This window comes from Oxyura jamaicensis, chromosome 9 (assembly GCF_011077185.1).
Source record: "Oxyura jamaicensis isolate SHBP4307 breed ruddy duck chromosome 9, BPBGC_Ojam_1.0, whole genome shotgun sequence".
In the NCBI taxonomy this organism is placed as follows: domain Eukaryota; kingdom Metazoa; phylum Chordata; class Aves; order Anseriformes; family Anatidae; genus Oxyura; species Oxyura jamaicensis.
In genome coordinates this window covers 11,657,990-11,685,476 of record NC_048901.1, presented here as the reverse complement: position 1 = coordinate 11,685,476, position 27,487 = coordinate 11,657,990, and the positions used below count along the sequence as shown (strand labels likewise).

Sequence of the window (27,487 nt, the reverse complement as noted above, 5' to 3'; positions counted from 1 at the left end):
ATGCTCTCTCCAGGGGAAAAAATCTCTGACATTTGAGCAAGTAACTACTACGGGAAGACTTTGACCTACGTTTTAGGCTCTGCATTTTGGAAAAGCTGCTTAAAAGTGAATTAAACACAGTAATTTACAATTCCCCTGTTTTTTTAATAAATGCAGGAGTGGGCATGTTCTGAATGAAGTATTTTACTGTCAATGACTTTCCTTTTTCTTTTATTTTAATAAATACGATGCTTAAGCAGTATGGTACCTGTTTTAATAAATGTTTTGCATTAGCTATCAGGGTGTGTTTTACTCATTCTATAGGATACTCTGAGTTATCTTCACATAACATTGGACTTCTGCTTCCAACACAGGAATTTTCCCAGGAACTTTTGCCTGCTGCTTAGAAATATGATGTGATTCCTTCTCTTTGCCCCACCAGCCTCACTTTGTTTCTCAATAAAAAAGCAGGACAGCCAGCTTGAGGCACTTTAAGCAAGACAGCTCAACACAGCAAGCTGCTAATGGCTGGCATGTCTTTTAACTCAAATCTTTCTGACCTTTTGCAATTACTTTGCAGTGACTTAGCGTGGCTGAACAGAAATTTCTGTCTGGCAACTTGGCCCTCTCTCAGAATTCAGCCGTACCTTAAATCTGACATGCCAACCAGCAGTTACATCACCACTGAAGATACGTGTAAAACTGCGGATCTCAGGAGGGCTGAGACTAGAGCACAATTATCTGCATCAGTCCTACAAAGCCATTTCTGCTGGGGCTCAAACAAAGTAAGCAGGAGTTAGCCCCAGGCTTGGCAGAGAGAGTGCTCTGCTCATTTTTTCCTATCAAGGAGCTCTGTCTTTCCCACAGCAATCAAAGCACTGCACTTCTTGCCTTGTGGGACTTGTTTCTTGCAGCCGAAACAGCCTGTCTGCAGGACCGCCTCTGCTCTAGCCAGAGGTAGGTTCTGAAAATCATGTTGTTCTTGGTTGGAGATAGCTGGACACCTCCTCTGTCTCGCTAGATTTACAGGAACTCATTCCTGTGGGTGGAAATGAGCTTCGTTTTGCATTTCAAGTACCGAAACGAAACCTGCAAACTTACAGATACATCAGAAGATCTTGCCTTGCTAAACACAGGAGAAACTCCCCAGCACACCTGAAACCGACACACCTCTAAGTGGCTGTGAGCCAGACCCAGATCATCCTATTGCCTCTGGACCACACTGACAAAGCTGGCCATCAAACCAGTCCTTGGACAAACTTCCTCCTCCTCCTCCTCATGCTGCCTCTGTTCTGTTTCTGGACTCGACCCAGAGTTACACCAAATCTGATTTTGTGGCACATCCTCTCACACGGTTAATGTGACAACAGGCTGGTTTCTGCATCCTTCGTATCTCCTCATCAGAACAACACACAAGCAGGCAACAACACCTCTGTTTCCAGATGATGAAAAGATCCCTTATAGCACTGGGTTCTGCGCCAGTGTGCTCTGGCAGCAGGGTGACACACTGAGAAGACAGCTAGTCCAGCAGGACAAAGCCACCATACCACTGGCTTTGGTAAATATGCAGGGAAAACGTCTGCCTTGCTGGTAAACTGGGCTGCATTCCCACCACCACCACACCTTCTCCACCTTTTTTTCCTTGCCTTCCAGGATGCCTGAATGAATAGGAAGGATGTACAGCCCAGAACCACCACCTACCGTGTCCAGACACAAGAGACTAATGTGGTGGGAATGGGGCTCGAAAACAACAAGTTAACAGAAAAGCACATTTTAACTCTCCAGAGAAATCCACTCTGGAATTATTGCCTGCAGGAAAAACTCTACAGCAAGCTCAATTATAAAGTGCTTTAATAGCCCAAACAAAACCTTTCCTTTCACTTCAGGAATCTCTTAAGAGTTATTTTCTAGCTTTCTCTCAGTATTTGTCAGTAAGAGTCCAGTGATAAGTTTTTTTGGGCACTATTCCGTATATAATGTTGGGAAAACAGCAAATAAAGATCCAATGACTTGAGTTCATTGCACTGAAATCCAACACAATGTCTTCCTAAATGCCAGTTTCAATTCTTCCCAAAGCCTTTGTAATATGTTCTTGCACATTCCCCAGGCTGTCACTAATTAACAACCTTGTCAGCTATTTCAAGGCATGCAGCATTCCAGGATCTACTGCTACATGTCCAGAGAAGGGCAGAGATGAGGTTCTTCTCCTCTTTTCTTTACACGGAGGTCAAGAAGCAAGAGTTTGCAGATATTTTGCTCACCTTTTTTTGACCACTCAGTCTCTGAAACAGGGTAGCAAAATCATGCTGTAATTCCTGCTTCAGGGCACAGAAGCAAGCCAAAATGGCAAGAACAGCACGGAGCAGTCAATGAAATGGAGACGTGATGCATGCTGAGCTGCTTCCACGCCAGACACTCTGAAAGGAAGATCCATGCAATGTCTGTCTGGTCAGCCACAAGATAAACAGAAGTCACTGGTGCGAGCTACCTAAGGCAGGAAGCTTCTCTGCACTCACACCAACTACTCAAATATAAACAAGAAGACTCAACCAACTTTAAGGTTAAAATTCATAGCTCTGAACTTCATTTGCTTCAGAGTGTTTTGTGATGATATTTTACTATTTTCCAGCTTTGGTGGAAGATAAATCAATAAAACGCTCCAGCCCTTTGCACTTCTGATACCGCTGCACAGGTAACAAACTGCACAAGTGCATTGTTACGGGAGATGTTGAATGTAGTCCTTTTTGGTACGATTTGTTAATGAAACGCCAAACATTCTTATCGTGTAGTCTCACAAGATAGCTTTCTTCTCAGTCACTTACCATTCTCTGAGTTCATTAGCATGTTTAAGCAGCAGGAGAGAGAGGCGACTCATTTATCCACATGTATCAACTAAATGGAAAACCTAGGAGCAGGTGGTGTAAATTTGATCTCCAGCCCAGCCATCCTAATATTCACCTGAAACAGATACACAAGAGGCTCTAAATTATCTCATTCCTTGCTAAAGAGCCAAGGTGGCCAGGATTAATCTCCACCTACAGCCTGGTCAAGTGTTCAGAAAACTGATTGCTACTGTAGGCAAGCCACTGCCATTCTAACTAGGAAAACTGCAACCTACAAGAACATTAGACAAAAGTGAGGGATTATGAAGTTAGAGAAAAATGCTGGAAGCTTGTATGGTACCAATGGAAGAAACAGAGAAATGGTAGGAGTCTAAAAGCAGGAGAGGAAAAAAAAAACCTGCTGTACAGCATAGAGATGATCAGAAGAAAAACATCTTATGTTGCAGAATAGTAGAGCGGACAAAACGACTGCAAAAGAAGTATTCATAAAAGTGCAAGGAGAAATGTCTAAGACAAGCTTTCAGACAAAAAAAGGTTAAAAAAATGGGAAAAGATACATATAAAGAAGAGAAAGTAGTTACCCAGAAAAATCTGCAGCCAAATATATTCAGCTGCACTATACTATCGCCTATAAAAAATGCATGAACTTATCCGCATAACTGTATACTAATAATTCTCTGCAACTCCTCCAAAATAATCCCATAGCTTTGCTTTATAAAACAAATGTGAAATAAAACTTGTTCCAGCACATAAATCAGCAATGCTGCCTACAAAAATAGAGTAGTGTAACATTCCTTCTAGCACTGTCAATAGCACACCAATGCACAAAGGACCTTTTTAATGTGCATAGTTAGATCTAGTTTGCAGGTCACGTTTTTAATATTTATACCAGAACACCGCCACCAAATAGTTTTGGAGATCCCAATCTTCCTTTTTCTGAATCAAAATCTTACAATGTCTGCCCAGCCTTAAAAGGTGTTTTACAAGTCACTTTTGCCATGCTATTTCAGTCCTTGCCCACAATTATCCTTCTTTTTCTTTATGCACACAGAACTAACCAATCTGGAAATTTTCTTTATAATAGGTTTTCTAGAAATACCATTGTGCAACTCTTAGTGCTATTTTTTTCAGCACTCCTTTCCAGAACTGGATTTGAATTCCACAAAAAGAAGTCTTCTACACAGAACAAAAAGGATGCTGTTCTGAAAGTTCTAGATATAATCAATAAACAGGAAAAAAAGTATTTTAAAAAGTAGGTCTGACGTAAGAAGGATGCTTCCTTACTTATTCTCCCACTGGAGTGGATCAGTTCAACACTAAACACTGCAGATACACAAAACATAAACATACTTCAAAACATACATGAAGTTGTCACAGCATGCACAAGTCTTACCCCTGCGGAGTGGTCTGACAAGACCATGTGCACCTCCCAGCAATGCAGAGCAATCCAACAAAGCAAGCTTAAGTGACCTGTCCAGGTCAGGGCACATGAAAAGTGACGCGTTTCAAATTCAAAGGACTGGCATAAAATGCTCTGGTACTAACAGTTAGCTCAGGAATCTAAGAACAAGGACACAGCCTGGTGCTCTCAACCTGTAACAACCGTACAGGTGGTTGAAGTAGTTTTACAGGAAGTTGAGCCCTAAATTATTATGGAATTTTAGAACAAAGATCAAACAGCCTTTGACTCTCTCTGGAAATGAAGCACAATTCACTGGAAAACACAATGACCCTTCCACTTAAAGCACCACCCACAACAAGGAGCTTCGTTCTGTGTTAACAGAATAATTAAGGGACGTGTAAGTTTGGTGAGAACTGCTGAAAAAGCAAGGTCCCATAGGTAGGGCTTCGGCATCTCTGGGAACACCCACTGGGAAATGCACTGTACCAATAAACGTGGAGCATACAATATTTAACGGATATATCGTATGCAGCTTCGTCACGGTGTTCTCTTTCAACCATGTCTAAATTACTCCTTTATACTTAAAACATATCACCACAAACAAACAAACATTACCAGGGTTGATTATAACAAGGAATCAAAACAAACGACCAAAAGAAAAGTTTTTGCATTTTTATTATAGTCCTGGCTAGTGACAGTACATAGAACAGAATATAACAGTAAGTTTTTTGTACCAAGAGCAAGAAATCTTTGCCACCAATTATAAACCTCTGCAAATTCAGAAGTATTTTGACTGCTAAATTAGAAACTGTAACAAAGCTATAAAAGAAAACAAATTATAGCCAGTTCAGCACCACACCGAACATCTACCTTTTGTCTCCAAGTCTTTCTTCTACCAGTAGTTGAAATTTGTCTAAAAAAAAAAAGAATCTGTGAAACATAGTTTCACTTTTTATGTCTCACAGTGAAACCACTGACTGCAAGGCCAACACAGGAGAATTGAAGGGGAAAGAGACCTTCAGAGACATCAGGCACACTACAAATGATCACCCCCAAAGACTTGGGAAGGAGAAGCAATTAGCTTTCAGTTAAAATGGCAAGTGCCATAAACTTCATTTATCCTATGAAAAAAATATTTCTGAAAATATTTCTCCTGCTAGAATTTATAAATCAAAAATCACTTGCCTAAGAATCATCCAGAATACTTTACCCTGATGAAATACTTCGATAGATGGATGCTATTTTAAAAGTTAAGATATAGCCTAAAGGAATTCCACAGGTAGTGACCAAACAGCACTTAACGCACAGACAACCTGCTTTTACTCCCATGTTAGAAAATACAGGAGAAAAAGCAACATACACGGGGAGTTACGTGTACAACCAGGGACTGGTTTGCACACACACAGATTTCACAGTTCAAGTACTGCTTCCCAGTACTGTTGCAGCTTACAGTACCTACCAAGCTTATATGTGAAAACACAAAAGTCACTGTGTCGCTGTGCTCAGAACATTTATCAGAGATAGCAGACTAATAATAGCTTAAAAGCAGGCAAATGCTGCAGAATCAGAACAAAACGGGATTGGTGGCAACTGCAGAACAGTAATGGGAGCTCACAAAATATTTAGTAAGACACGAGTTATTTTTCTGGTATATTTATGACTACTGACTCACAAAAATGTATCAAAGATTTAGAAATACATAAGGTGCTGTGGAGTTGTTGCTTTTTTTTGTGGTAATACTGCTATGTTATTTCTATGTGCTATTTAGAAAAGGCAATACAAGAACTTGGAAGTGCATGTTTTTCATCTAAGTTTTAGGTGTATCTAATTTGACAAAATGGGACTTAGCACTTCTGTGCATCTACATATATAAAAAGGTTCTCATTTACACCTTGGTGACAGGGAAGATCACATGCGTCACATACAAAACTTTGAGAATAATTGCTATTGCAAAGAAAAATGCCCCAGCAAAGGCTAGGGCAGAGACCTTTGCTTCACATTTTTTAGAAAGATTTAAATATAAAGCGATTCATAAAACAGCAGTGTCAGGCAGGTAAAAATTTCTTCTGCTTAGCAGGTTCATATTTAATCTAGCCATTTGAGTATCACTGAAATTAGCTGTAGAAATCTTATTACTTTTTCAAAAAAACAAAACATAAAAATTTATAAAAATCACTGCTGCACCTGAGCTCAGAACAGAGAAAAGCTGGAATTCTATCTACTTATTAGATGTTCAGGTAACAGTGTTTTGTAACACATCACATTAGGAAATATGATTTCTGGCTTTATCAGAAGTACCAGAAAAGCCAAGCACAGTGCATAACTGCTTACTCTTCTCAGCTGCCACCTAGGTAGCTGTATGCTCTAGCTGTTATTACATACGATAAATTCAGTACCTACCACAATATGTCGCAGAAGTCCAGCCAAGCTCAAAACCAGTTTCCTTTACTATCAGCGTTAAGGAAAGTGGTCTTGGCCTAAAAAACTGTGTAACACATTGGAGTCACCTCATAAGTATTACTGCTAACTCCAGGACCTAAAAATATAGTTCACTCTGATCCTGTCAGGCACGGATCACTTTAAAAAGAAGGGAAGTGTGCTAGTATATATGTTATACTACAATTAACGGTTCGCAATGCCCTAAAAATAGTATGAAAATACTCTCTAGAATTTCTTATGCATTTGGATATGGAAACACCCATGGACAGAAAACTACTCTTTGAGGGTTTGTCTCATTTAACATACCAACATTATTCAAGCTTATTTGGTTACAGTAATGCCAGAAAACAGCAGGACTGATTTGTGCTGACCTACAAGAAACTCTTAAAAATTATCTGCAATATAGAGTAAGCAATTTTAGGCAAACAGTAAAGAATGTATGGCCCTCAAGGTTAAATCTGAAGGAAATAATGCCTGTCATACAAAATACAGTGTGCCCTTAAAGTGGTATTTCCTCTTATTTCTTTTATTAAGACACAAGGCATGCCTGAATTCTAACTAGATACTTTCAGAGGCCAAAGGAGATCGCCTGCACTCTGCAGAGTCAGAAGAAGGGCTAGGGTCTCACAGATACACACCTGTAAACACTGCAAAAATATAAAACTAACCTTGCAGGCTTCCCTAATTAGTGACTATTACACACTATTGATATCACTAATAGCTGTTTATTTCTAAACATAATACAAAGTTTAAAGCAGGGAACTAATAAGCTGTATTAAAGCAAATCACCTAACGCCGTGTCAGGCTAGAAGTTTCAATGTCTATTTTGTATCCCTAATACAACGGGAAACTGAAAATAAGCTCAATATAAGAATTACAAAACAAAAAGTCAAGTGTGTATAATATATAAAATACTGACTGACTACATGTTATGAAATACGTATCACAAGAGTTACCACAACGCGCTTCCATGTTAAATTCTAAAATAATCTCCAAGCCACAAATTGGGCAAAAGGCATCCTTTCTGGTGTAACACCACCGTAATTCAAATCCAGAGTGTCTCCTTTAAGTCAAGGTATAAAGTAATCTGAAAACAAGACAGAAAAATGCAATTTAAGATCTGCTATCTTCTTACATTGATAAAAAAGAAGCATAGACATTTTCAAAGTCACAACGAAACAACTTTGTGAATTTGAGAACTACCCATTTATACAATCTGAAAGATTACTTCCATGATTCTTTCCAACATACACTGTATAGACTTTCTGAAAAAAATGAATGCATATATGCGTGTGTGTGCAAGGCCACACTAATGTTTGGGTTAGTTTCAAGCCATTTCACATCAGCTAAACCTTTAAAATTAAAATGAAAGCTGAAACCTACACAAACACGTCTTGTAAATATTTTTCCAAAACTTAATAGCACCTGTAATAACGAGTAATAAAGAAAAACTCTGTAAAGTAGCTACTGAACACCTTACCAAAGACTTTATACATGATGTCCACTGCTATCTCCTTCTCCACTTTGCATTTGCATCTGCATTTGTGCCTGCATTCTCGCGATCATCTCCTGCATGCGACGAAGCTGAAAATAGAGCATAGGAAAACCTTTAGCCTCATCTCACCTCAGAACACGATCCTTTGCTGCCACTACACTATTTATTATTCATATTAAAGAGGGAACACGCATCTGCCTTGGCTTCATCTGACAAGCAGCAATCTCAGGTTATGGCTTGTTTTTCTGGATGCTCATCTGCATCCACTAAGAGGCTGGAAACTTCCTAACTGAAATAAGCAGGCTTTATTAGTTTAACTCGGGACAAGGTTTTTAAGTATCCCTAAGAGGAAGCAAAGATTTCCATTTAAGTTAAACAGATAAGAATGATGGTGTTGAAGTGCTGAACAAGCACACTTACCAACGCTTATCATAGGAACACAAGCAGCTTGTTTAAATTCCTCCAACTACACCTGTATCTGCCATCAAAAATAAAACCCTGAGAGGATTACTTCTCAACTGCTGTACTAGTGATGACTAGGTGGAAGCAAGGATTACAGGCAAACCATCCAAGGAGATGTATGCATTATTAAAAACTGTTTTAGTTCAGTTGTACAACACTGCAACGTTTAAACACAGGGTAATCAAGTAACTCAGCTAATAAGACTAAGTACTGTACATGCATCAGGGTTGACTTAAATTCTTTTATGGTACAAAACTCTGAAAGATAGGAAGTCAGCCTCACCACTGAAACATCTTTGGGTGTCTTTGCATATTTACACTTTAAACTTGGACTGAAATGTTAAACTTAACAATGAAAATTAAACCAGTAAGACGTTACACTAGTTTTTTCATATTCCTTGAAACAACCATCTTTTCTCAGGCTATCTTTTGGAACTTGGATAACTACTAAGACCAGTACTGGGAGCCTGAGGGTCTTCTTGGGCTAGGGCGTATCAAAAGATCCATCTAACTCAGACTTCTTTCCAGACTGGCTATTAGGAAATGAATGGAAAAGCCCACCAGCAGGTGCACACACGACATAAGCTCTCAAAATCTGTAAATATGTCAATTCAGAACTTTCTAAATCAAAACATTCTGCCATTGTGTTTAGCGACCACCTTCAAGTTCTCAATATGCTCAAAATTCCATGCTGAGTACCGCAATTTACAAACACCTTAAAAGTATCTTTCTGTTTAAGAAAAAAAATAGCCACCTATTATTTTCATTAAATTCAGCCTGCTTCTTTTATTGTGGTTTCCCATTCATCCTGACAGCTATGACTGTATAAACCCCTCACTACATCCTTCCCTTCTGTCATCTACTCCCCAAAAGTAATGTTAAGTAGCATGCCATCAGAGGGGACCTGCCTCAGGTCTCTGCTTTAGCCATTCTGCCCACTCTTTGCTATTCATTGTATTTTTTCTAGTCATGGCTATATCCTCTTTGAATTAGGGGGACCACAAAAACAGTGTTAGAGCTCTAAATTATGGATTTATCATAGAGGCAAAACAAGAATTTTCATGTTGTTCTTTATTCCTGGTAATTCCCACCATTGATTCTTCTGTTGCTGCCAAGCATAACTTTTTCCCAATCTGCAATTACTAGTTTTAGAACCTTTTCTCATATATGAAGATGGCTCTCCCTTCCCGCACAAATGACTTCTCTCCCTTCCCGCACAAATGACTTGTACAATGGAATCTGACATTTACCAGATTCCGCTTGTTCCAATAAATGAGTATTCTGAGGCTCTTCTATACTTCTCCACATTCTCTTTTGTTACTGCACCTTGAATAACTTTATATTATAAAATTCTGTCTTTCCCTTTACAAATTATCAAGATCATGCAAATCAATTGTCTTAAAACAGCGATAATAAAAAATAGAAATTCCCCCATCACAAGAGTACAGAATTTTTTCATCTTACCTCAGCTTCTTTTTCAAGCAGAATCTGGTCTTTATTTACTTCTTCATCTTCTATTTTCCTACAATAAACAAACATTGTTCAACAACATGCATACACTCTGGATCTTGCCTTTCCAATGAATATTTTGTTGACCAAAAACAAGGCTTTGAGAACACCTTGTACATGTTTCATAACACACACAAAGTTTACTGAAACATGTTCCCCACATAGCTGCTATTCATTTTTTTTTAATATATATTTATTCCTTGCTCCTTCATGAAGTTATGCCCAGAACAAGTATAAACTTCAAAATGATTTCTGGCTATGACGCGACAGATCTTTTTACATAGGTATCAGTGAAAACTATTTCTGAAAAGTACTCACATGCAGAAGTTTACCTGATTATAACATTATCTTAACCAACTGCAATTTGTGTGCCACGCAGGTACAGCAATTCAGAGATCTGAGTACAGAAACACTGTACTCAATTCTTTTTCATTGGTGCAATAAATCAATACAAATCGATACACAAAATCAAAACAATGCCGGACAAGATGTTAACAAAAACATGGAAGCAGTATGTAAAACGTCTAGAAACTATGAATCTGAAAACCCCGCTACCCTCAGGTGGATCCTTTTTTTGATGCAGTTCTATGCCATCTCTAACTTCATGAACCACACTTACTTGCAAACACCTAAACAGTATACATGAAGTTATGGCTTACCCTTAAAGCTTCTAGAAAGTAAAAAGCTAAAACCAACAAGATAGGAAGTCCATTCTCCCTTTTTTGGTACTGCATTGTACTTAAAAATCCAGACATTCAAAAAAATGAGCACATTTATCTTTGAGAAAACTTGCTTCTGTGCATTTGCACACTTTTCTGGAAGATTGCCAGAGAAATGCTCTGTGTCCAAAAGCCTCTAGAAACACTGCCAAGGACTGTCAGTGGAACAGGTACAAGTCTGAAACAAATTCCCATGTAAAGCACCCTCACTTACAATAGCTTAACTCCAGTGTAGGAATGCTTTGGAAATGTAAAAACAAAGATATCTCTGCCACTCAACTAGAAGACGCAAAAGCATGATTTAGTTGCACAAAGGTATCTAAACTTAACAGCAACTTACTGTCATGGGTCCTTGGCAGAGGCAACTTCAAACCCCCAAAAAACTGGTAATCATTACAGTAACTCTAGACACCCCAACGTGACATTACTTCTAAGACCTCGGTAAATACCTGCTGGGTAACAGCTACCAGAACTTGACAAAATTTTTTTTAGCTTGAATGTCAGAATTCAGGATTTAAAAGTCAGGGAGGAAAAGTATGTCACCATGCCTGAAGGGAAAACTGAACTTGTAGGCCAATCCTACCGGCAGAATCAAACTCCTTTTTCTGAAAATTGAGCAGGCATATGACAAAGCCTATTTTAACAGTAGAAGTTACGTAATGGAAAAAGCTTTGCAAAATATTCACTGAATCCACTGAAATGTGCAATTATGAAACCCTCTAGTGGCTGAAATAAGAGAAGCAACCTAAAAATCTAAACCAGGAAACACACCCAGTTTTCAGCAACAGCTCACAAACTCAACTTTGTAAACCCTGCTATTTAAGTTAAAAATTGGGTATTCTGCCTGCCTGTTTTACCACAGCCCAGAATAGGGTAGAAAGACGTTATTCGCTGACTGCTTTGCGAAGAAAAGTATGTATTTATATCGTAACTGTAACTAGAGAGCTATCCGTGATCTACGAAATCCTAGCAATGAAATGGGGGGATAAGGGGAGAACAAAATAAATTCAGAGGAGGAAGAAACAGCTTGTAACAATAAGATGACAACCTGCCGCCTCGTTTGAGCCTCTCAGAGCGGAAGTTCTCATAGTGAAGATCCTGGGTCACCTCTTGAAGATCTTGCATATGGGTGCTAGAGGAAGGAAAAAAAATCAAAAGATTAAACATATCTGCGTCACATCAGCATGGTTAAGGAACTCCCACATTCAGCACTGCATTGGGTCACTGAGTTCGGCGCGTGCACCCATTTAACATGCTAACTTCAAAGCTAACAAAGTTAAATTGGTGCAATAAAGGACAGAGACACCACCCCAGACCCCGAGACAGCCTCTGTGTAAGCCTGTACTCCTGCGTGAGACATTTGGCAAAGCAGTGCTGGGCAGGGGATGCCGAGTAGCACAGCTGAAAAAAAACTTAAAATAGCAGAATTGTGAAGTCTATAAAACCACACAAAAACAGGCACAAGGTGCAAAGCAACCTGGTTTATATTCCTGGTCATCTGTGTTCAACACAAGAATTAGACACATTATTATTTTCACAGAATTTCTGAGTAATTCAGATTGGAAAGGATTTGTGGACCTCTCATCCAATCCTTACCTAGGCCTACACTAACTAGATCAAGGTTGCTCATGGCCTTCTCCAGATAAATTCCACGTCCCTGAGGATTCCACAACCGCTCCATACCCCCGTCCCAATGTTTGAGTATCTTCCTAATGAATTTATTTATTTACTACTATTTAATTGGAGCTTTCTACTTACATTAGCATGGTCCTCAGCTTCAGAAAGTCATTATGTTCGGGATTCTCCACTTCAACAACGCCCCATGGATAAAGTCGACCTCTAACTTTTTTACCTTTGGCTTCAATGAGTTGATTGGATCCCACTACACAAAATGGAATGCTGGCCTGAAAGTCAAAAATTCAAAAATTACCAACAATGAGCTAGACAAACAACTCAAAAAAAAACCTCTTATTCCTCTCAGTACTGCATATATTGGTAGTAAGTACACAATGTTTTTAATTTGAAGCTGTCAAAAAAACTTGTAGGGAAAAATAATGTCATGGTTACCACCATCTTTCAGATAAGGAAGCCCAGGCACAGAGCTACAGTACCTCACTCAAGGCCTCATCAAAGGTCATATTCTGTATTTTGTTTTAAAGCCATCTGAGCACTCCGAAAAGATACAGCATATTCATACCTTCAGCAGTCTTGTCTGCTCTTTAAAATCTTCATCCTCATCTGATTCAGCATCAGGCAGGTGATAAATCTTGATGCCATGCTCTTCGATTTCATCCAGAATCTGAGATTTATATGAAAGAAATGGAGGTAGTATACATGTAAAGTGAGCACTTTTAAAACTTACGGTAAAATTAATCAGTTAGGCCAGAGATTGTGTATATCTTACTAATTCATACTCATTACCAACTATTTGTTTTTAAAGAACGTATTTCTTTGTGATGTCCAACAACTCCTCGCCACAGACTTTCACACAAACAGGAACACATTTATTCCATTGCTTCATTTTAACATTTCAAAAGTTTCCACTATTTAAAAATTGTATTCACAATGAAATCAGCTTCATTGAGGAAAATTAGCCCCCCCGAAAAAATATCTACCCAATAACACTGATTATTGTACATAAATGAGACCTGCAATTGAGCCTTGCAGCGTTTCATCTCCAATATTTTATTATACATAAAATTACACATATGACCAGCTGTGAAGTTTAATTTTAAACAAAGCTATAAAAACAATGCAAACAATTCTTCCTTCCCTATTTATCCTGCTCCACATTAGCTATAACTGTCAAAACTGAAGTACAACTTTCCTTGTCTAGGGAATATTACTATATTCTAGTCTTACCTGAGAAAAAAACTCTTTCAAACAGGATTAGAGATTTTTAAAATGTCACAGAATTGAGAAGTTTTAACCTTTTGATACTAGTATTATTTGCCATGCAGTTTGCAATGGAAAAAAAACAATGTTATTTCAGCCATTTAAGTCCCTGAACATCAAGTAGCAAAGTTTTTTTTTTCTGTGTATTTGCATACTCAAAATATGCAAATTTATTTTGCTTTCTGTTTGCCTCATTTCATTCACATCTTGATTCAAACTGAAAACCCATGGTTTACTCCTCATTCAAGCTGCAAATTAGAGAGAAAAATTGCTTAATTCAGGTGATGACCATCCTCTTTCCTGCAGCCTAAGGCATTCCTAATACTGCTTTATCGTGTCAGTAATTAGCTTTAGCTTTTGTAAAATGTAACGTAGCAGCCAGACAGCCAAGAGAGACCTGTACTGCAACTGAGTTTAAATGTGAACAGATCAACTGGGGGATCAGGCAAAGTCAGCATGGGTTCATGAAAGGCAAGTCCTGCCTCACCAACTTCATCTCCTTCTATGACCCAGCTGGTGGATGAGGGAAAGCCTGTTAACAGTCTGCCTCGACTTCAGCAAGGCTTTTGACACAGCATTCTCCTGGAGAAGCTGGCAGCCCATGGCTTGGACAGGCACACTCTGTGCTGGGTTAAAAACGGGCTGGGTGGCTGAGCCCAGAGAGTGGTGGTGAACGGAGTGAAATCCAGCTGGTGACCGGCCACCACTGGTGTTCCCCAGGGGTTGGTGTTGGGGCCCACCCTCTTTAATATCTTTATTGATGACCTGGATGAGGGAAGTGAGTGCACCCTCAGTAAGTTTACAGGTGACCCCAAGTTGGGGGGAAGTGTCAATCTGCCGGAGGGTAGGAAGGCCCTGCAGAGGGACCTGGGCAGGACGGGTCGATGGGCAGAGGCCAACAGGATGAGGTTCAGCATGGCTCAGGGCCGGGTCCTGCACTTTGGCCACAACAACCCCATGCAGTGCTACAGGCTGGGGGCAGAGTGGCTGGAAAGCTGTGCAGAGGAAAAGGCTCTAGGGGTGCTGATTGATGCTCGCCTGAACAGGAGCCAGCAGTGTGCCCAGGTGGCCAACAAGGCCAACGGCATCCTGGTTGTGTCAGGGATAGTGCAGCCAGCAGGGACGGGAAGGTGATCGTCCCCCTGTGCTCTGCTCTGGTGAGGCCGCACCTCGAGCGCTGTGCTCAGCTTTGGGCCCCTCACTACAAGAAGGACGTCGAGGCCCTGGAGCGTGTCCAGAGCAGGGCTACGAAGCTGGGGAAGGGCCTGGGACACAAGTCCTGTGAGGAGCGGCTGAGGGAGCTGGGGGTGTTTGGTCTGGAGAAGAGGAGGCTCAGGGGAGACCTCATTGCTCTCTGCCACTGCCTGAAAGGAAGCTGTGGGGAGCTGGGGGTCGGCCTCTTCTCACAGGTAACTGGTGGTAGGACCAGAGGGAATGGCCTCAAGCTGTGCCAGGGGAGGTTCAGGTTGCAAATGAGGAGACATTTCTTCTCAGAAAGAGCAGTCAGGTATTGGGACGGGTTGTCCAGGGAGGTGGTGGCGTCACCATCCCTGGGGGTGTTCAAGGCAAGGTTGGACGTGGTGCCCGGGGACACGGTCCAGTGGGTGACAGTGGTGGTAGGGGGGTGGTTGGACCAGGTGGTCTTGGAGGGCTTTTCCAACCCTAATGATTCTATGACTCCAAGCAGGCAATCAATAAAGAGAGTCAAAAAGATAAATATATAGTTAACTATTTTAAGATTGTTTACACGTGCCTATCGCTGTAAGTGTTGGCTAAAAGGCCTTCCCCAAAATCAGTCATGGTCAAATACACCATCTGGAGCCTTGTGTTCAGCTCTGGGGCCCCAGCACAAGAAGGACATGGAGCTATTGGAGAAGGTTCATAGCAAGAATCATATAGAATCATAGAATCATTAAGATTGGAAAAGACCTCCAAGATCATCTGGTCCAACCATCCCAGTAGAGTGACAGGACAGGGGATAACAGCTTTAAACTAAAGGAAGGTAGATTTAGGTTAGATACAAGAAAGAAATTCTTCACTCAGAGGGTGGTGAGAAACTGGGACAGGTTGCCCAGAGAAGCTGTGGATGCCCCATCCCTGGCAGTGCCCAAGGCCAGGCTGGGTGGGGCTTTGGACAGCTAGTCTGGTGGGAACTGCCCCTGCCTATAGCAGGGGGTTGGAACCATATTGTCTTTAAGGAATTTGGGTTTCCAACCCCAAACATTATCATTTGTGGATTACATATAAGAAAGAGAGCTTTTTTTAAAAAAAAAAAATTCCTTAATTACAATGCATTGACACAGATGTCATAATTGCTTTGACCAGCCTGAAAATCCTTGCTTTTTCACCTGAATTACTACTTGGGGGGTAGGTTTTTAAATACCTACATCTCTACCTGAGCAACATTTTAAAAGACAATTTCTCAGTTAAATACATAATAGAAGAACTCGCAAGACATCAAACTACATATTAAATAATGCTACACAGTGCACATGAGATTATATTTTTCTTCGTGAGAACAGAGTAAGGGTGAAAGAGAACACTCCTCTTGTCAGTGACCAAGCTGCTATAGCCAAAGTATAACACTTTTCTGTGAGCCAGAAAAATACTTACCCTTTTCTTTAGTCTTTCTCGCTCTTTCAGAGAAAGTGTATCAGCTTTTGCGATCACTGGTACAATATTTACTTTGTTGTGTATGGCCTTCATAAATTCAACATCCAGAGGCTTTAGGCTAAAAATAAAATATGGGAAACGTTTATTTTTAATCCAAATGACCAAATTATCTTCACACCAACATTGACCAGGCAACAAAAAAGGCTTTTGTTAAGTATGTCAACAGCAAGAGGAGGTCTGAGGACAATACTGAACTGATACTTGATGAAGATGGCCACCTACCAAATAAGTTTAAGGAAAAGGCAGAGCCATTTAATGCCTTTTTTGCCTCAGTTTTTAGTATTAAAGATAGACCTTGGGTTGCCTTGCTCTCTGAATTTCTCATGGTCCTCTGAGGACCATGAATGGATGAGCAGTAACCTTTCACTGAAGTGGCCACTGAAATTGTAAGGTGCAAGTTTTATCAGCTGAACGTTCCTAAACCATAGGGCCTGACAGAGTACTGAAGGAGTTAGTGATTGTTATAGCTGGACTCCTCTCAACAATTTCCCAAAGGTCTTTGGATTCTGGGGAGGACCCTGCTGATTGGAAGCTGGCCAACGTCATAACTGCACAAGAGGAGATCCAGGAAACTACAGACCTGTTAGTATAACCTCAGCATCCAGAAAAGTTATGGAGGAGGTTGTCCTGGGGGATACTGAAGGACGTTTAAAGAACTAAGCTACTGTCAAGGAATAGCCAACGTGGGTTCATGAAGGGAAGGTCGTGCCTTACTAATTTGGTCTAGTTCTACAGTAAGGTCACCCACTTAGTGGGCAAAGAGAAGGTGGTAGATATAATCTTTCTGGATTTTAGTAAGACTTTTGATACCACCCCTCATAGTATCCTTCTGGACAGATTGTCCAGCTGGGAGATAAAAAGGCTCACACTACGCTGGGTGATGAGCTGGCTGAACAGTAGAGGTCAAAGGGTTGTGCTGGGAGGGGCTACATCTGGCTGGCAGCTGGTCATCAGCAGTGTTCTCCAGGGCTCAATTCTAGGGCCAGTTATGCTCAATATTTTTAACAATGATCTGGATACAGGAACTCAATCCAAAAGTTTGCTTCAAAGCAGCTGGTAAAAGGGTTGGAAAGCACGTCCTGTGAGCAGAGCAGACACTGAGGACACTTGGCTTGCCTAGTCCGGAGAAAAGATGGTTAAGAAGTGACCTCATCGCTCTCTACAACTTCCTGAGGAGGAGAAATAAAGAGGGAAGTGCTCATCTGTTCTCCCTGGTAACTTGAGATAGCACATGCAGGAATGGCACCAATCTGTGCGAGGAGAGGTTCAGACTAGGTATTAGGAAAAATGTCTTTACCACGAGGGTGGTCAAACACTGGAATAGGCTTCCTAGTGACGTGGTTGATGCCCCAAGCTTGTCAGTGTTCAAGAGGCATTTGGTAATGCCCTCATTAATATGCTTTAACTTTTATTTAGCCCTAAAGTGGTCAGGCAGTTGGACGCGATAATCTTTGCAGGTCCCTTCCAACTGAACGATTCTAATTCTAAACGTCCCTCCTCATACAGAGAAATTCTAAATTCTAAATTCCAACTGAACGATTCTAATTCTAAACGTCCCTCCTTACACACACCTGTTAGCTCCAGTAGTTTTAATACTTAAGTAATGACAATCTAATTCTGAGAATTTAAAACAAGGGGTGCAAAACGAACTCCATGAAGTGAAAAAATAAAATAATTTTATTTTTCAAAAATAACAATGACAGAAATACTTACCCATGACCAAACGGTGAAATGAAATAGAAGCAGCAATGAACGCGGTTATCTATGATATGCCTTCTGTTCAAACCACTCTCATCATGCAGGTATCGCTCAAACTGCTCGTCAATGTAGGAGATTATGGTCTTAAAACTGTAAAACAAATTGAGATTTAAGAAATCATGCTCATTCCCAAACAGCCAATAATTTTAGTGAACTTTCAAAGGTTACATTAAAATACCAAGACCTCCTGCTGATGAGTCGGCCTGTTGATGGACTCAAGTAATTTACTGACACTGTAAAACTATCTTAAGCACGTATCTTAGCATTTTAATTTAATGCCAAAATAACAAAGAATGATAACTACTATGGATAGTAAATATATATTTTTATATATAAAGATAAAATACGCATACATATACACATAATGATACACATCTTAACTTTAAAGCAAATTGCTCTTGGGCTAGTATTCATCTTGTGATTAGCATTAATTGCACATACTCAAGACAATCTAAGCTTCTTGTTCTAAATCAATTTAAAACATCAAATTACTGATGCTGATGCAACAGCAAATTCAGCCAAGAGCTGAAACAGAGATGCAGAAATGCTGAAATCTTGCATCATACTGCTCTGAGTTGCATCTCTCTGAACCACTTCACCTTACACACAAATTTGTTTGGTTTGAGCAAACAGATACGCTCCTCCTATTGTATGCTTGCCAATGATAAATACCCAAGGCTAACCAGACGGAATTATTGGTTCATTACTAAATGGAAGAATAAAATAAAAAGTGTATCTCCAAACGCTGGCTTGAGACATTCTGATTCCCAATTAAGGTGGAGAACCAACCTTAGAAGCAATTCATAGATCCCAAACAAAATTTTACTAAGGGGAGAACAGGGAAGCAAAAAGCGCAGCAGGATGCCACAGTGAGAATGGGTGAGATGGACCAGCAAGTTCTTGACAGAAAGTTGGCACAAGTGCAGCAGAGGCTATCACTGAATGCTATTGATCAAGATTATTTCTTGGTACTTACTAGAAAGCAAACTTTTCAATACACTCAAAAACCTAAGACAATGAAAATATACTTAAAAAACAACAAAGCATGGAGTCTGAGAGTACCCAAACAAATGCAGACAAGATCTAATGGTGAATTTTTATTTGCACCAAAGACTAGATGGATTACTTTCTCAGGGGTTTGTTTAATTCACTGTGTCCCAGTTGTTCCACTGCTGAATATAAAAGAGTCAAGTACATGATCTGCTTAAAACCCTTCCAAACCTAAGAATAATAATAATAAAAAGAAATCAAAGCATCTGTGTCACAGCATTTTTTTCAAGCTGTGGATGAAGTTAACTGATGCTTCTTCTTATGTATCTGAATGAACATATAACAACTGAAAACATTTTAAACTTGAATCACATCTAAAATTAAACCAAGCTTCCTCAAAATTAGAAAATTTGCCCAGCTCTCCAAAAGCGACACCTCAAATTCAGCACTTAACCTAACACATGAAAAAAGGAAGATATTGACTTAAGTCATTAGGCATAATGTGAAATGGGTGTTCAGTCATCAAATGTAGATCAGCATGTCCTCTGTGTACGTACCAATCTCGGCAATTGATAGCATCTCCATATCCTGGTGTATCTACGACCGTCAGACGCAGCTTCACACCCCTCTCTTCTATTTCAACTGTTGAGGCTTCAATCTGCACAGTGCGTTCAATCTTCTCTAAAAGACAAGAAACTTGATCTTTCAGAATAGAATATAGAAGGCTGTCATTTTGAGACTATCAAAAGATTGTCAGGTTAGGAAATTCTTCTAGATTTCTTACTTTTCCCAAATTTTGTATAGAAACTGAGGCAAAAGGGAGTAACTGAGAAAAAAGTGTAAGTACTGAGCAATTTGTAGAACAATACTGAATTATATGTAACATAACGTTTTCCTAAGGTTTAAAGTAGTTTTCAGCCAACATGATAATTTTTTTAAGCAAGTTGTTTAACAAGTAGCAAAGAGGAAGAAATGGTGTCTTAATCTATATTCTTACAATATTCTCTTTCATTGCATTATTGTATGCCTTGTTTAACAGGATAAAAAAGGGACAAGGAGCTGAAGATGAAACGGAGGTGAAGTGCTGTGGTGGTTTTACCTTGCTAGGCAGCTGAACTCCAACCGCTCTCTTGCTCCCCTGCCTCAGAAGAGGAGGGGAAGAAACAAGTACAAGAGCACATTCACTATCTACCCAGACCAAAGGAATCAAATTGCAAGCCCAAGCAAACAAAAAGTGTTCAAGTTTAGAACTGCAATAGATTTTTAAAGTTTCTGATTGCTTTTGTTGATTATTTCTCTTAACGTGACACGATGACATATTTTAAGCAGAGATTAACAAATAGATGCCAGCATGACTCTTCAGCACGCCCAAGGACTAAACCACACAGATCAGGAATTGAAGAAATCAGCTCTACCTGGTAGTTCAAGTATCAGCCAATACCTTAGAAATTATTAGAGCTTGAAGCAACTGGCTGATAATAAAATCCAAACATAAGAATATTCAACTTTAAAACATCAAGAACAGAAAAGCCAGAACAAAAGTGTGTTTACCAGCAGCTCCTGGGATTATCCTTTCTGGGTAGAGATCTGTCAAGAAGAGGCTGTTTATTAATGTAGATTTTCCCAATCCAGATTCACCTGTGATTCAATTTACAGATAAAGTCAATATATTTGCATGATTAATCTCCACCGTATCCAGAAAGTTTAATCTAACTATATATTTTTTTCATGTCAAATCTATTTTTTTTTGCCATGTAAAGATTTACAGCTCATTAATACAACTTATAATTTTGTATTAGAAAAAATTTGCACATTAATGTTGAATGACAATTTATTCATCTCGACATTACAATACTCTTTCTCAGAGTTTTCACAGATAATTTGTAATTAAACCTTCTAGGCAAGTGGAGTTCTGATCATTTTAAAATTAGACTTTAATTTCCCATATCACATCTCCTGATTTCTTTAAGGTAAGCTTTTTTGCTAGCACTCCAGAATAGCATACACACTGAGAAGCTGGGTCTTGTCTAGGCCATATCATCAATTTAAACAATTAAAAAGGTGTTACTGAGCTTTTGCAAAGATCGCCATCATAAAGTGTGATTTATTCCCACTTTTTATGCTAATAGGGCAAAAAAAATGAGGAGAAAAGAACATGATATGGCTGTTGAGTATGCACAAAGTAATTTTTTCACTGAAGAAATTGGGGATTACCAAAGCGTACCAGAAATGTTTTTTCTTCTGGAGCTACTGACTGAGCCATCAGAAAAGTTCAAAAGCTAAGTAATTAGCTAAATATCAAGAACTAAATCAGAAAAAAAAATGTCAGCATAAAGAAGACCAGCAACTCAAACTGCTCGGTACATGAATTCACTGAACAAACTATTTTTTGAGAATAAAAAACTAAAAATGGAGAGGGCTACTTGATCCCTCTAAGCAACAAAGTCTGTTCTGTAACAGCAGTCTGAGAAAAATATCTGAACAAAAAAAAATGAATTATTTTTTAAATAAAGATTTGAGTAGGAGATGCTGTTTTGTGATGCCATATAGAACACATCTCTCGATATAAGATTTTACCAGTGCAGCCTTCACCAGTGAAAGAGACATGCAGCCAGAGTAATTCAACACTCGCATGGCATCACTTCAGCAAAACCAAGAAAACTACGATTTTAACCAGTGACACACTTTGTATTTTCATCCTGGGTAAATATGACGTCTAAACCAACTCAGTTTTCATTGCCTCTGTAAAAAAGGAATGAAACAGCATCTATTGTAACTACTGGCCCCAGCAATTAGAGTTGAGTGACTGTCAAGTGAAAGAGCTGTTTAGATGAAGCAATATGTTAATAATAAGTATGCAGTAATCAATAAATACAAGCGGTTATGATTTCTTCAGATGCAACAGAGACAAGCAGCCAAATTGTTATAAACTCCAGCTTATTTTTTCCCCAAACCATGACAAGCAATACTTGAAATAACAACATGAAGAAGAAAAAGCATCGATCAAGACACTGTCAGTCCAGAGAGCCTAAAAACAAAACAAGCAAAACATTTCCCTGATCAGAAAATAAGAAATCCAGTTAGTGGAGAATTATAGTGCTATACAGACATTGTGATACAGCCCACAAGAGAACATACTTAAGCCCCATACATATTTCAAGAGAAGGAATTCACATTCCAAACCGCTGAAATAATCAACAATTTAAAGCGCAGTTTATCTTAACTTCCATCAACTGCCTCCCTCTGCTAGTGTATCTCAAAATACCACTCCACATTTTCAATGAAGTTGCTTTTCTGCAAGTTCTCTTGCTGTAGTTTTCATTTATCCCTTAGAACAGTGGCAGGCAATGACTACAGAGTTAGATTTCACTCTGAGACATGGTAGGGTTAATGGCCTTTCTGTTACTCTGACGCCATGTCATTTTCCCTCAGCTTCCTATTTTACAGAAGAGTAGAAACAGCTGTTTGGTCTACAAAATTTTGCACAGCTTTCTGAGAGAATTGTTTTAGATAGCCCTATTTGTGATGCGTCTGAAAGAGCTCTGGATATTAAGCACATCCTTGTTAGTCAGACCTAGGATCACAGAACAGTAATTTCCAAAGAGTTACAGCAGATACCATGATTTCCAACATCTAAAGGCTGGCTTTACCCTTAGATTTTGTAAGGTATCCATTATGATACTATCCTAGGCAAATCCACCAGAGCTAAAATCAAAGGACTCCCAACAATTATAAGGCATTTAGCAAGTAGTGTAACTTAATTTCCCTATGTCCTTTCTCCCTCTTCCCTCTCCTCCCTCACCCCAGGTAACAGGAAACAACTGCCATAAAATTCTAGGAAGCCAAAAACAAGGGCCAGTGCTGTCCAACACTGCACTATTGAAGCGATAAATGGGGCAAAAGCAAGGCTAGGGCTGTCATTTGGCAAAACTAATGACAGGTTTGAGGACAAATTCTTTCTATAACTACTGGAATGCAAAACAATTAAGAACTTAAACACCTACTATCACGAACCGACTCACCTCTCCTGCTCATTGCCACAGTGATCTCCCCCTTGGATAAATCTAGCACATGCAAGTGGGCTTTACTTCTTATGAAGACATAAAAAAGGATCTAACTGCAGACAACGCTATTAGGAAACTTCTGTCTTCAAGGTGAGAATTGCAGAGTTCAAACACCAAATTCTGGAGTTACAGTTCCCAAGCAGTAAGAAATATAGATTCAGGAAAAACACAGACCACAGCAAAGCCTGATTCATGGAGCCTACTTAACCTGCAAAAATATCACTGACTTTTGAGAGGATGGATCAGAGTCTTTCCGCAGATGCAGAAAATTTCTCTTTCCATTCCTGGTATCAATATAGGTTGTCAATGAAATATCTAATAGAATTACACTTTAAATTTTAACTATTAACAGACAATCAGTATCAATTTGAAAAGTAACACCTCACATCAAACCAACTAATCTAATTCTCATTCTTCTCTTACAAAAATATTGAGAAGGGGTGGAAAGACCAGAGTTTGGATTCTTTTGAACTACATAGCAAATAGTTTAAATAGTCTCCTTGATACCATTGCTTAATAAAAACAAGCAAGCAAGCAAAGCGTCTATTCAAATGCAAAAACACTTTTAAGCTTAATTTTAAATGGAATGCTCGAACCCTGTAAGACAAAACAAAATTTCTTCACCACATCCACAAAATTATTAACATATTCAAACACGGTTTGTAACGTGGAAAACAACTGATGCATGAATTAATAAACTATAAAAGAAAGTGAGATGCTACAGTCCAGAAGAGCTTTCTGGAGCCTTACAATAGCAGAAGCAACATTCACTTTAATTCCACACACTACGTAAGCAAGAATTTGTTGTGAGGAAGACTATGAAACATTTTCTTACCAACCACCATAAGAGTAAATTCGAACCCCTTCTTCACAGACTTCCGATGAACCTGATTGGGAAGGTTTGCAAACCCAACGTAGCCAGGGGTTTCCGGATTGGTAAACTGAGCAGGCTGTTGCTAAAAATAAAATAAAATAAGACAATAATAAGCAACCATACAAGATATACTTGTTTGGGTAAGTGATGTCCTCAGTTATTTCAAATGCAATAAACCAGAAAAGGAAGCGTGGAAAATCAGAAGTTTTGTAGCTCATTTAGCTCTCAGAAGTTCCACCTTCGACTGTTCTCACTAGAACTTCTGAAGAAACAGCAAATAAAGTCAATCCCATTGATAAGACGATGGGATATGGGATTCCTCGCCCATCAATTAAGACTTGAAATCACATGATTTGAATCTACATGACATGCAGAGAGTAAACGACATGGGTTTTCCTGTTATTCAATAGGTTCACAATGAAGTATAGAACAACTGCCTTCACCTAAAGCTTAGAAAAAATGTTTCATTTACTCTTGTTTACCCTCATTCAGCCAAGATCACCTCAAGTAAAAAAAACAAAACAAACAAACAAACAAAAAAAAAACACGTTTATTTATTGAAGTGCTGCTAATCACACTCTTCTTAAACAATGCCTTCACACCCATTTAAAATAGAAATGCTCGTGTGTGAGGCATATGCACTAAAGTAAGTATGACTTTTGCTAATCTGGGTTTTGGCACTTATGAAGTGATAGTCATCTGCTGGAAGTCCTCACTAGACATCTCTTTCAAAAGGAAAAGAAAATTATACAAATGATTCAAATGCCCTCTACTGCAAATACCACAGAGAAATCTTTTGATCTGTTAGTTTCCCTCTTCAAATATATTACTCGAGTACCTTTTATCATTTGTTTCGCTCCAATAAACTAACATGAATGTTTTAACCTGTTATACCAAATGAGGCCAAGAATTAGGTGAATCCTGGCTTATATATATATATATATATATATATATATATATATAAAAGTTACTGCACTTTTAGGGAGGATTTTGCTGATCAGTTGACTACATGAACAAATAAAGACGTTACCAATAAGTTAAATACAACAACATCCTTCTCTGAAGCTATTTCTGCTCAAAACACAGTGAAAGAACAGAAGTTTCAGTGCAAATGTAACAGAGAACTTCTACGAAGCTCCATGACCAAAATTAAATCCTTCCAGAGGCTACCCTGTTAACTACAGATTCGCTTCTAAACGTGAACTCTCTCTCACTTGTAAACTGTAAATTTAACTTACACAGGCCCACCAAAGACAATGTAATGGCTAAACACTCCGTGTCTACAGGTAAACACTCTGTGTCTACAGGTAATTTTCTAAAAACAAAATATACTTTCTGCATTGTTACATTTGAAGGGAGAAATGTTGTTCTTACCTTAGACATTTTTATGGAAGGTCAGGAACAAATCTGAAAACAAAACAAAAAAACGTCTTCCAGATTATTAAAAATTGCATGAGGGAAAAAACAAACAAACAACTAATATCCATTTTGAATGCTAAATTAGGAAACGAGCATCCTTGAATAAACATGTACATTTTGAAACAGTGCAAATCACTTCTCACAGAGAAAAAGCATTTGAATCTTCAGTATTAACAAGGAGCAGAATTGTCAGCAAACATGAGGCAGTTTATTCCCATCAGTAGACAAGAAATTCAAGCAACATTAACTTGGCGTGCTAAAGGCACTAGATGTATGACCAACAATACTGAAGCCTGAAAAAGAAAAGTTCACATCCCTCCCAGATACTAACCAAACTATGCTAAAAGGCATATTAGCACTAACAGGAAACATGTTTTTTTCAAAGCTCAAAAAAAACCTAACCTCATGCAGTTTTTTTTTTCTTTTTAAACTTCCCCCCCCTCGCCATTTCCTTTCATGCTTGAATGTTCTGTAAAGAGTTGATGACTTCAAAAGGAAACGTTTTTTCCTCCTCTTTGGTTGAGATGCTTGCAAACTCAGCCATCCATTTTAACTTTTGCTGCCAAGTTCAGATTTTCACACACAGCTCTATCACATACAGATACAAAGCACATGGAAAGAAGAAATCTCTCATCTGACACCTCTGTGCAAGTCTTGTAACCAAGAGCTGCCAACACCAGAGGACTTCTATCAGGCTAACTTGCATGATTTCAAGAGAATATCATTCACTATGATAATCTAAAAACGTCAACACGAGCAGTACCCTTGGCAGATGAGTGCTCCAGGTCCCCTTTCTAGTTCCTCCTCTAGCTCACCCTCTTTAACCAAAAAGGGATCTGTTCCGACTCACAAAGCCCACGTAGAAGAGCTGCCTCTTATCTAGCTGACTCCACCTCTCACTTTGTGGACACGAAATTATCACCATCTGATTCTTTCCACTGTCCCAGTGAAACACGCTCATCCTTCACACCTCTCACCACAGAATGAAAACCGGGCAGCTTCCTTCTCAAGTCAAATTTCATTCTAAAAATAAAAACCATTATCTGCAATGCCAGTAATTCCCCTGGCAAATCGACCTGCAAGCAACAAAACATTCAGCTATTGGAGATGTTCCTCGTGACACTTCTCCCACCACGCAGGCCTGCTCTGCTAAGAGTTCTGCTGCCCAGGAGCGTTTCCTGCCATGGATGCCAGGAGTTGGACTCGATGATCCTTATGGGTCCCTTCCAACTCGGGATATTCTGTGGTTCTATGCCATGGGCCCCTGCTGAGCCATTCCCCAGGAGGAATTATCACTGCCCAGCAAACCCAGACCCTGCTGGAGCACAGAGCACCCCGGTAGCTCCTAAGACTTGTCCTGCGCAGCTCTCTCCGAGCCCAGCGAGTTTCCCACAGCCGCAGGGGAACTCCACGATTGAGGATTCGACGCTGTAACCGAGGATTTTGTGATTCTGTGCAATTTCGGCGCTGTGTTCCTGCAGGGGGATGCTGACACCGGGCCTTGAGCACGGCGCTCTCTCCCAGAACCCCTCACAGCATCCCCTCAGCTCCTGCCCACCCCTCCCGCGCGGGCAGGGCCGTGCTGGGAGCAGCCCAGCCCTCCCCGGCCCCCTCCCTGCCCCCGGGGCCCGCACGGCCCACCCGGAGGGGCTTGGGCGAAGCCCGCGAGGCTCGGAGCGGCCGCGCCAGCCCCCGCGTGTAGCCTCGCCCCCCTGTGCCGACAGGAAACCGCAGCTCGGATGGCCTTCGGGGACGCCTTCGGGGACCTCTCCGACGGCTTTCGGGGGCCTCACGCTTCCAGGACCCCCGCGCTGGCGGCCCCGCGCCCCCTGCCCGCCCCCCCCGACGCCCCTCACCTCAGCCGCCGGCCCCGCCAACCGCCCGCCGCCGCCGCCGCGCGCGCACCGCCTCGGGCAGGGCGGGAGGCAGGGAGGGGCGGGGCCGCCCCGCCCACCCCCTCAAGCCCC

The 27,487-nt window shown here is 40.1% G+C and overlaps 1 protein-coding gene and 1 long non-coding RNA gene across 2 annotated transcripts in view; one reads left to right on the top strand and one right to left on the bottom strand.

Moving 5' to 3' along the window:
- LOC118171262 overlaps positions 1-16,345 on the top strand; it is a 20,096-nt gene extending 3,751 nt beyond the window's left edge. Inside the window, exons 2-3 of the long non-coding RNA XR_004753123.1 lie at positions 1,475-1,478; positions 16,143-16,345. This is a non-coding gene — a long non-coding RNA (uncharacterized LOC118171262). The remainder of the gene's footprint in view (positions 1-1,474; positions 1,479-16,142) is intronic.
- SEPTIN2 (septin 2) lies at positions 7,165-27,487 on the bottom strand. The gene is made up of 13 exons (XM_035334232.1): positions 27,377-27,487; positions 25,476-25,508; positions 24,063-24,183; positions 20,715-20,801; positions 19,721-19,844; positions 18,129-18,263; positions 16,356-16,473; positions 13,045-13,146; positions 12,606-12,751; positions 11,896-11,979; positions 10,084-10,141; positions 8,144-8,247; positions 7,165-7,750 (listed from the first exon to the last, which is right to left on the bottom strand). The coding sequence occupies exons 2-12, from the start codon at positions 25,482-25,484 to the stop codon at positions 8,152-8,154; spliced, it is 1,080 nt and encodes a 359-aa protein (XP_035190123.1). The 5' UTR covers positions 25,485-25,508; positions 27,377-27,487; the 3' UTR covers positions 7,165-7,750; positions 8,144-8,151.

Excerpts from the sequence above, each read along its gene's own strand:
- SEPTIN2 (XM_035334232.1), bottom strand. Across the intron at positions 10,142-11,895 it reads AGGCTCAAACGAGGCGGCAG|GAAAATAGAAGATGAAGAAG; the intron begins GTTGTCATCTTA and ends TGTTTATTGTAG. Across the intron at positions 8,248-10,083 it reads TGCTTGAAAAAGAAGCTGAG|CTTCGTCGCATGCAGGAGAT; the intron begins GTAAGATGAAAA and ends CTCTATTTTCAG.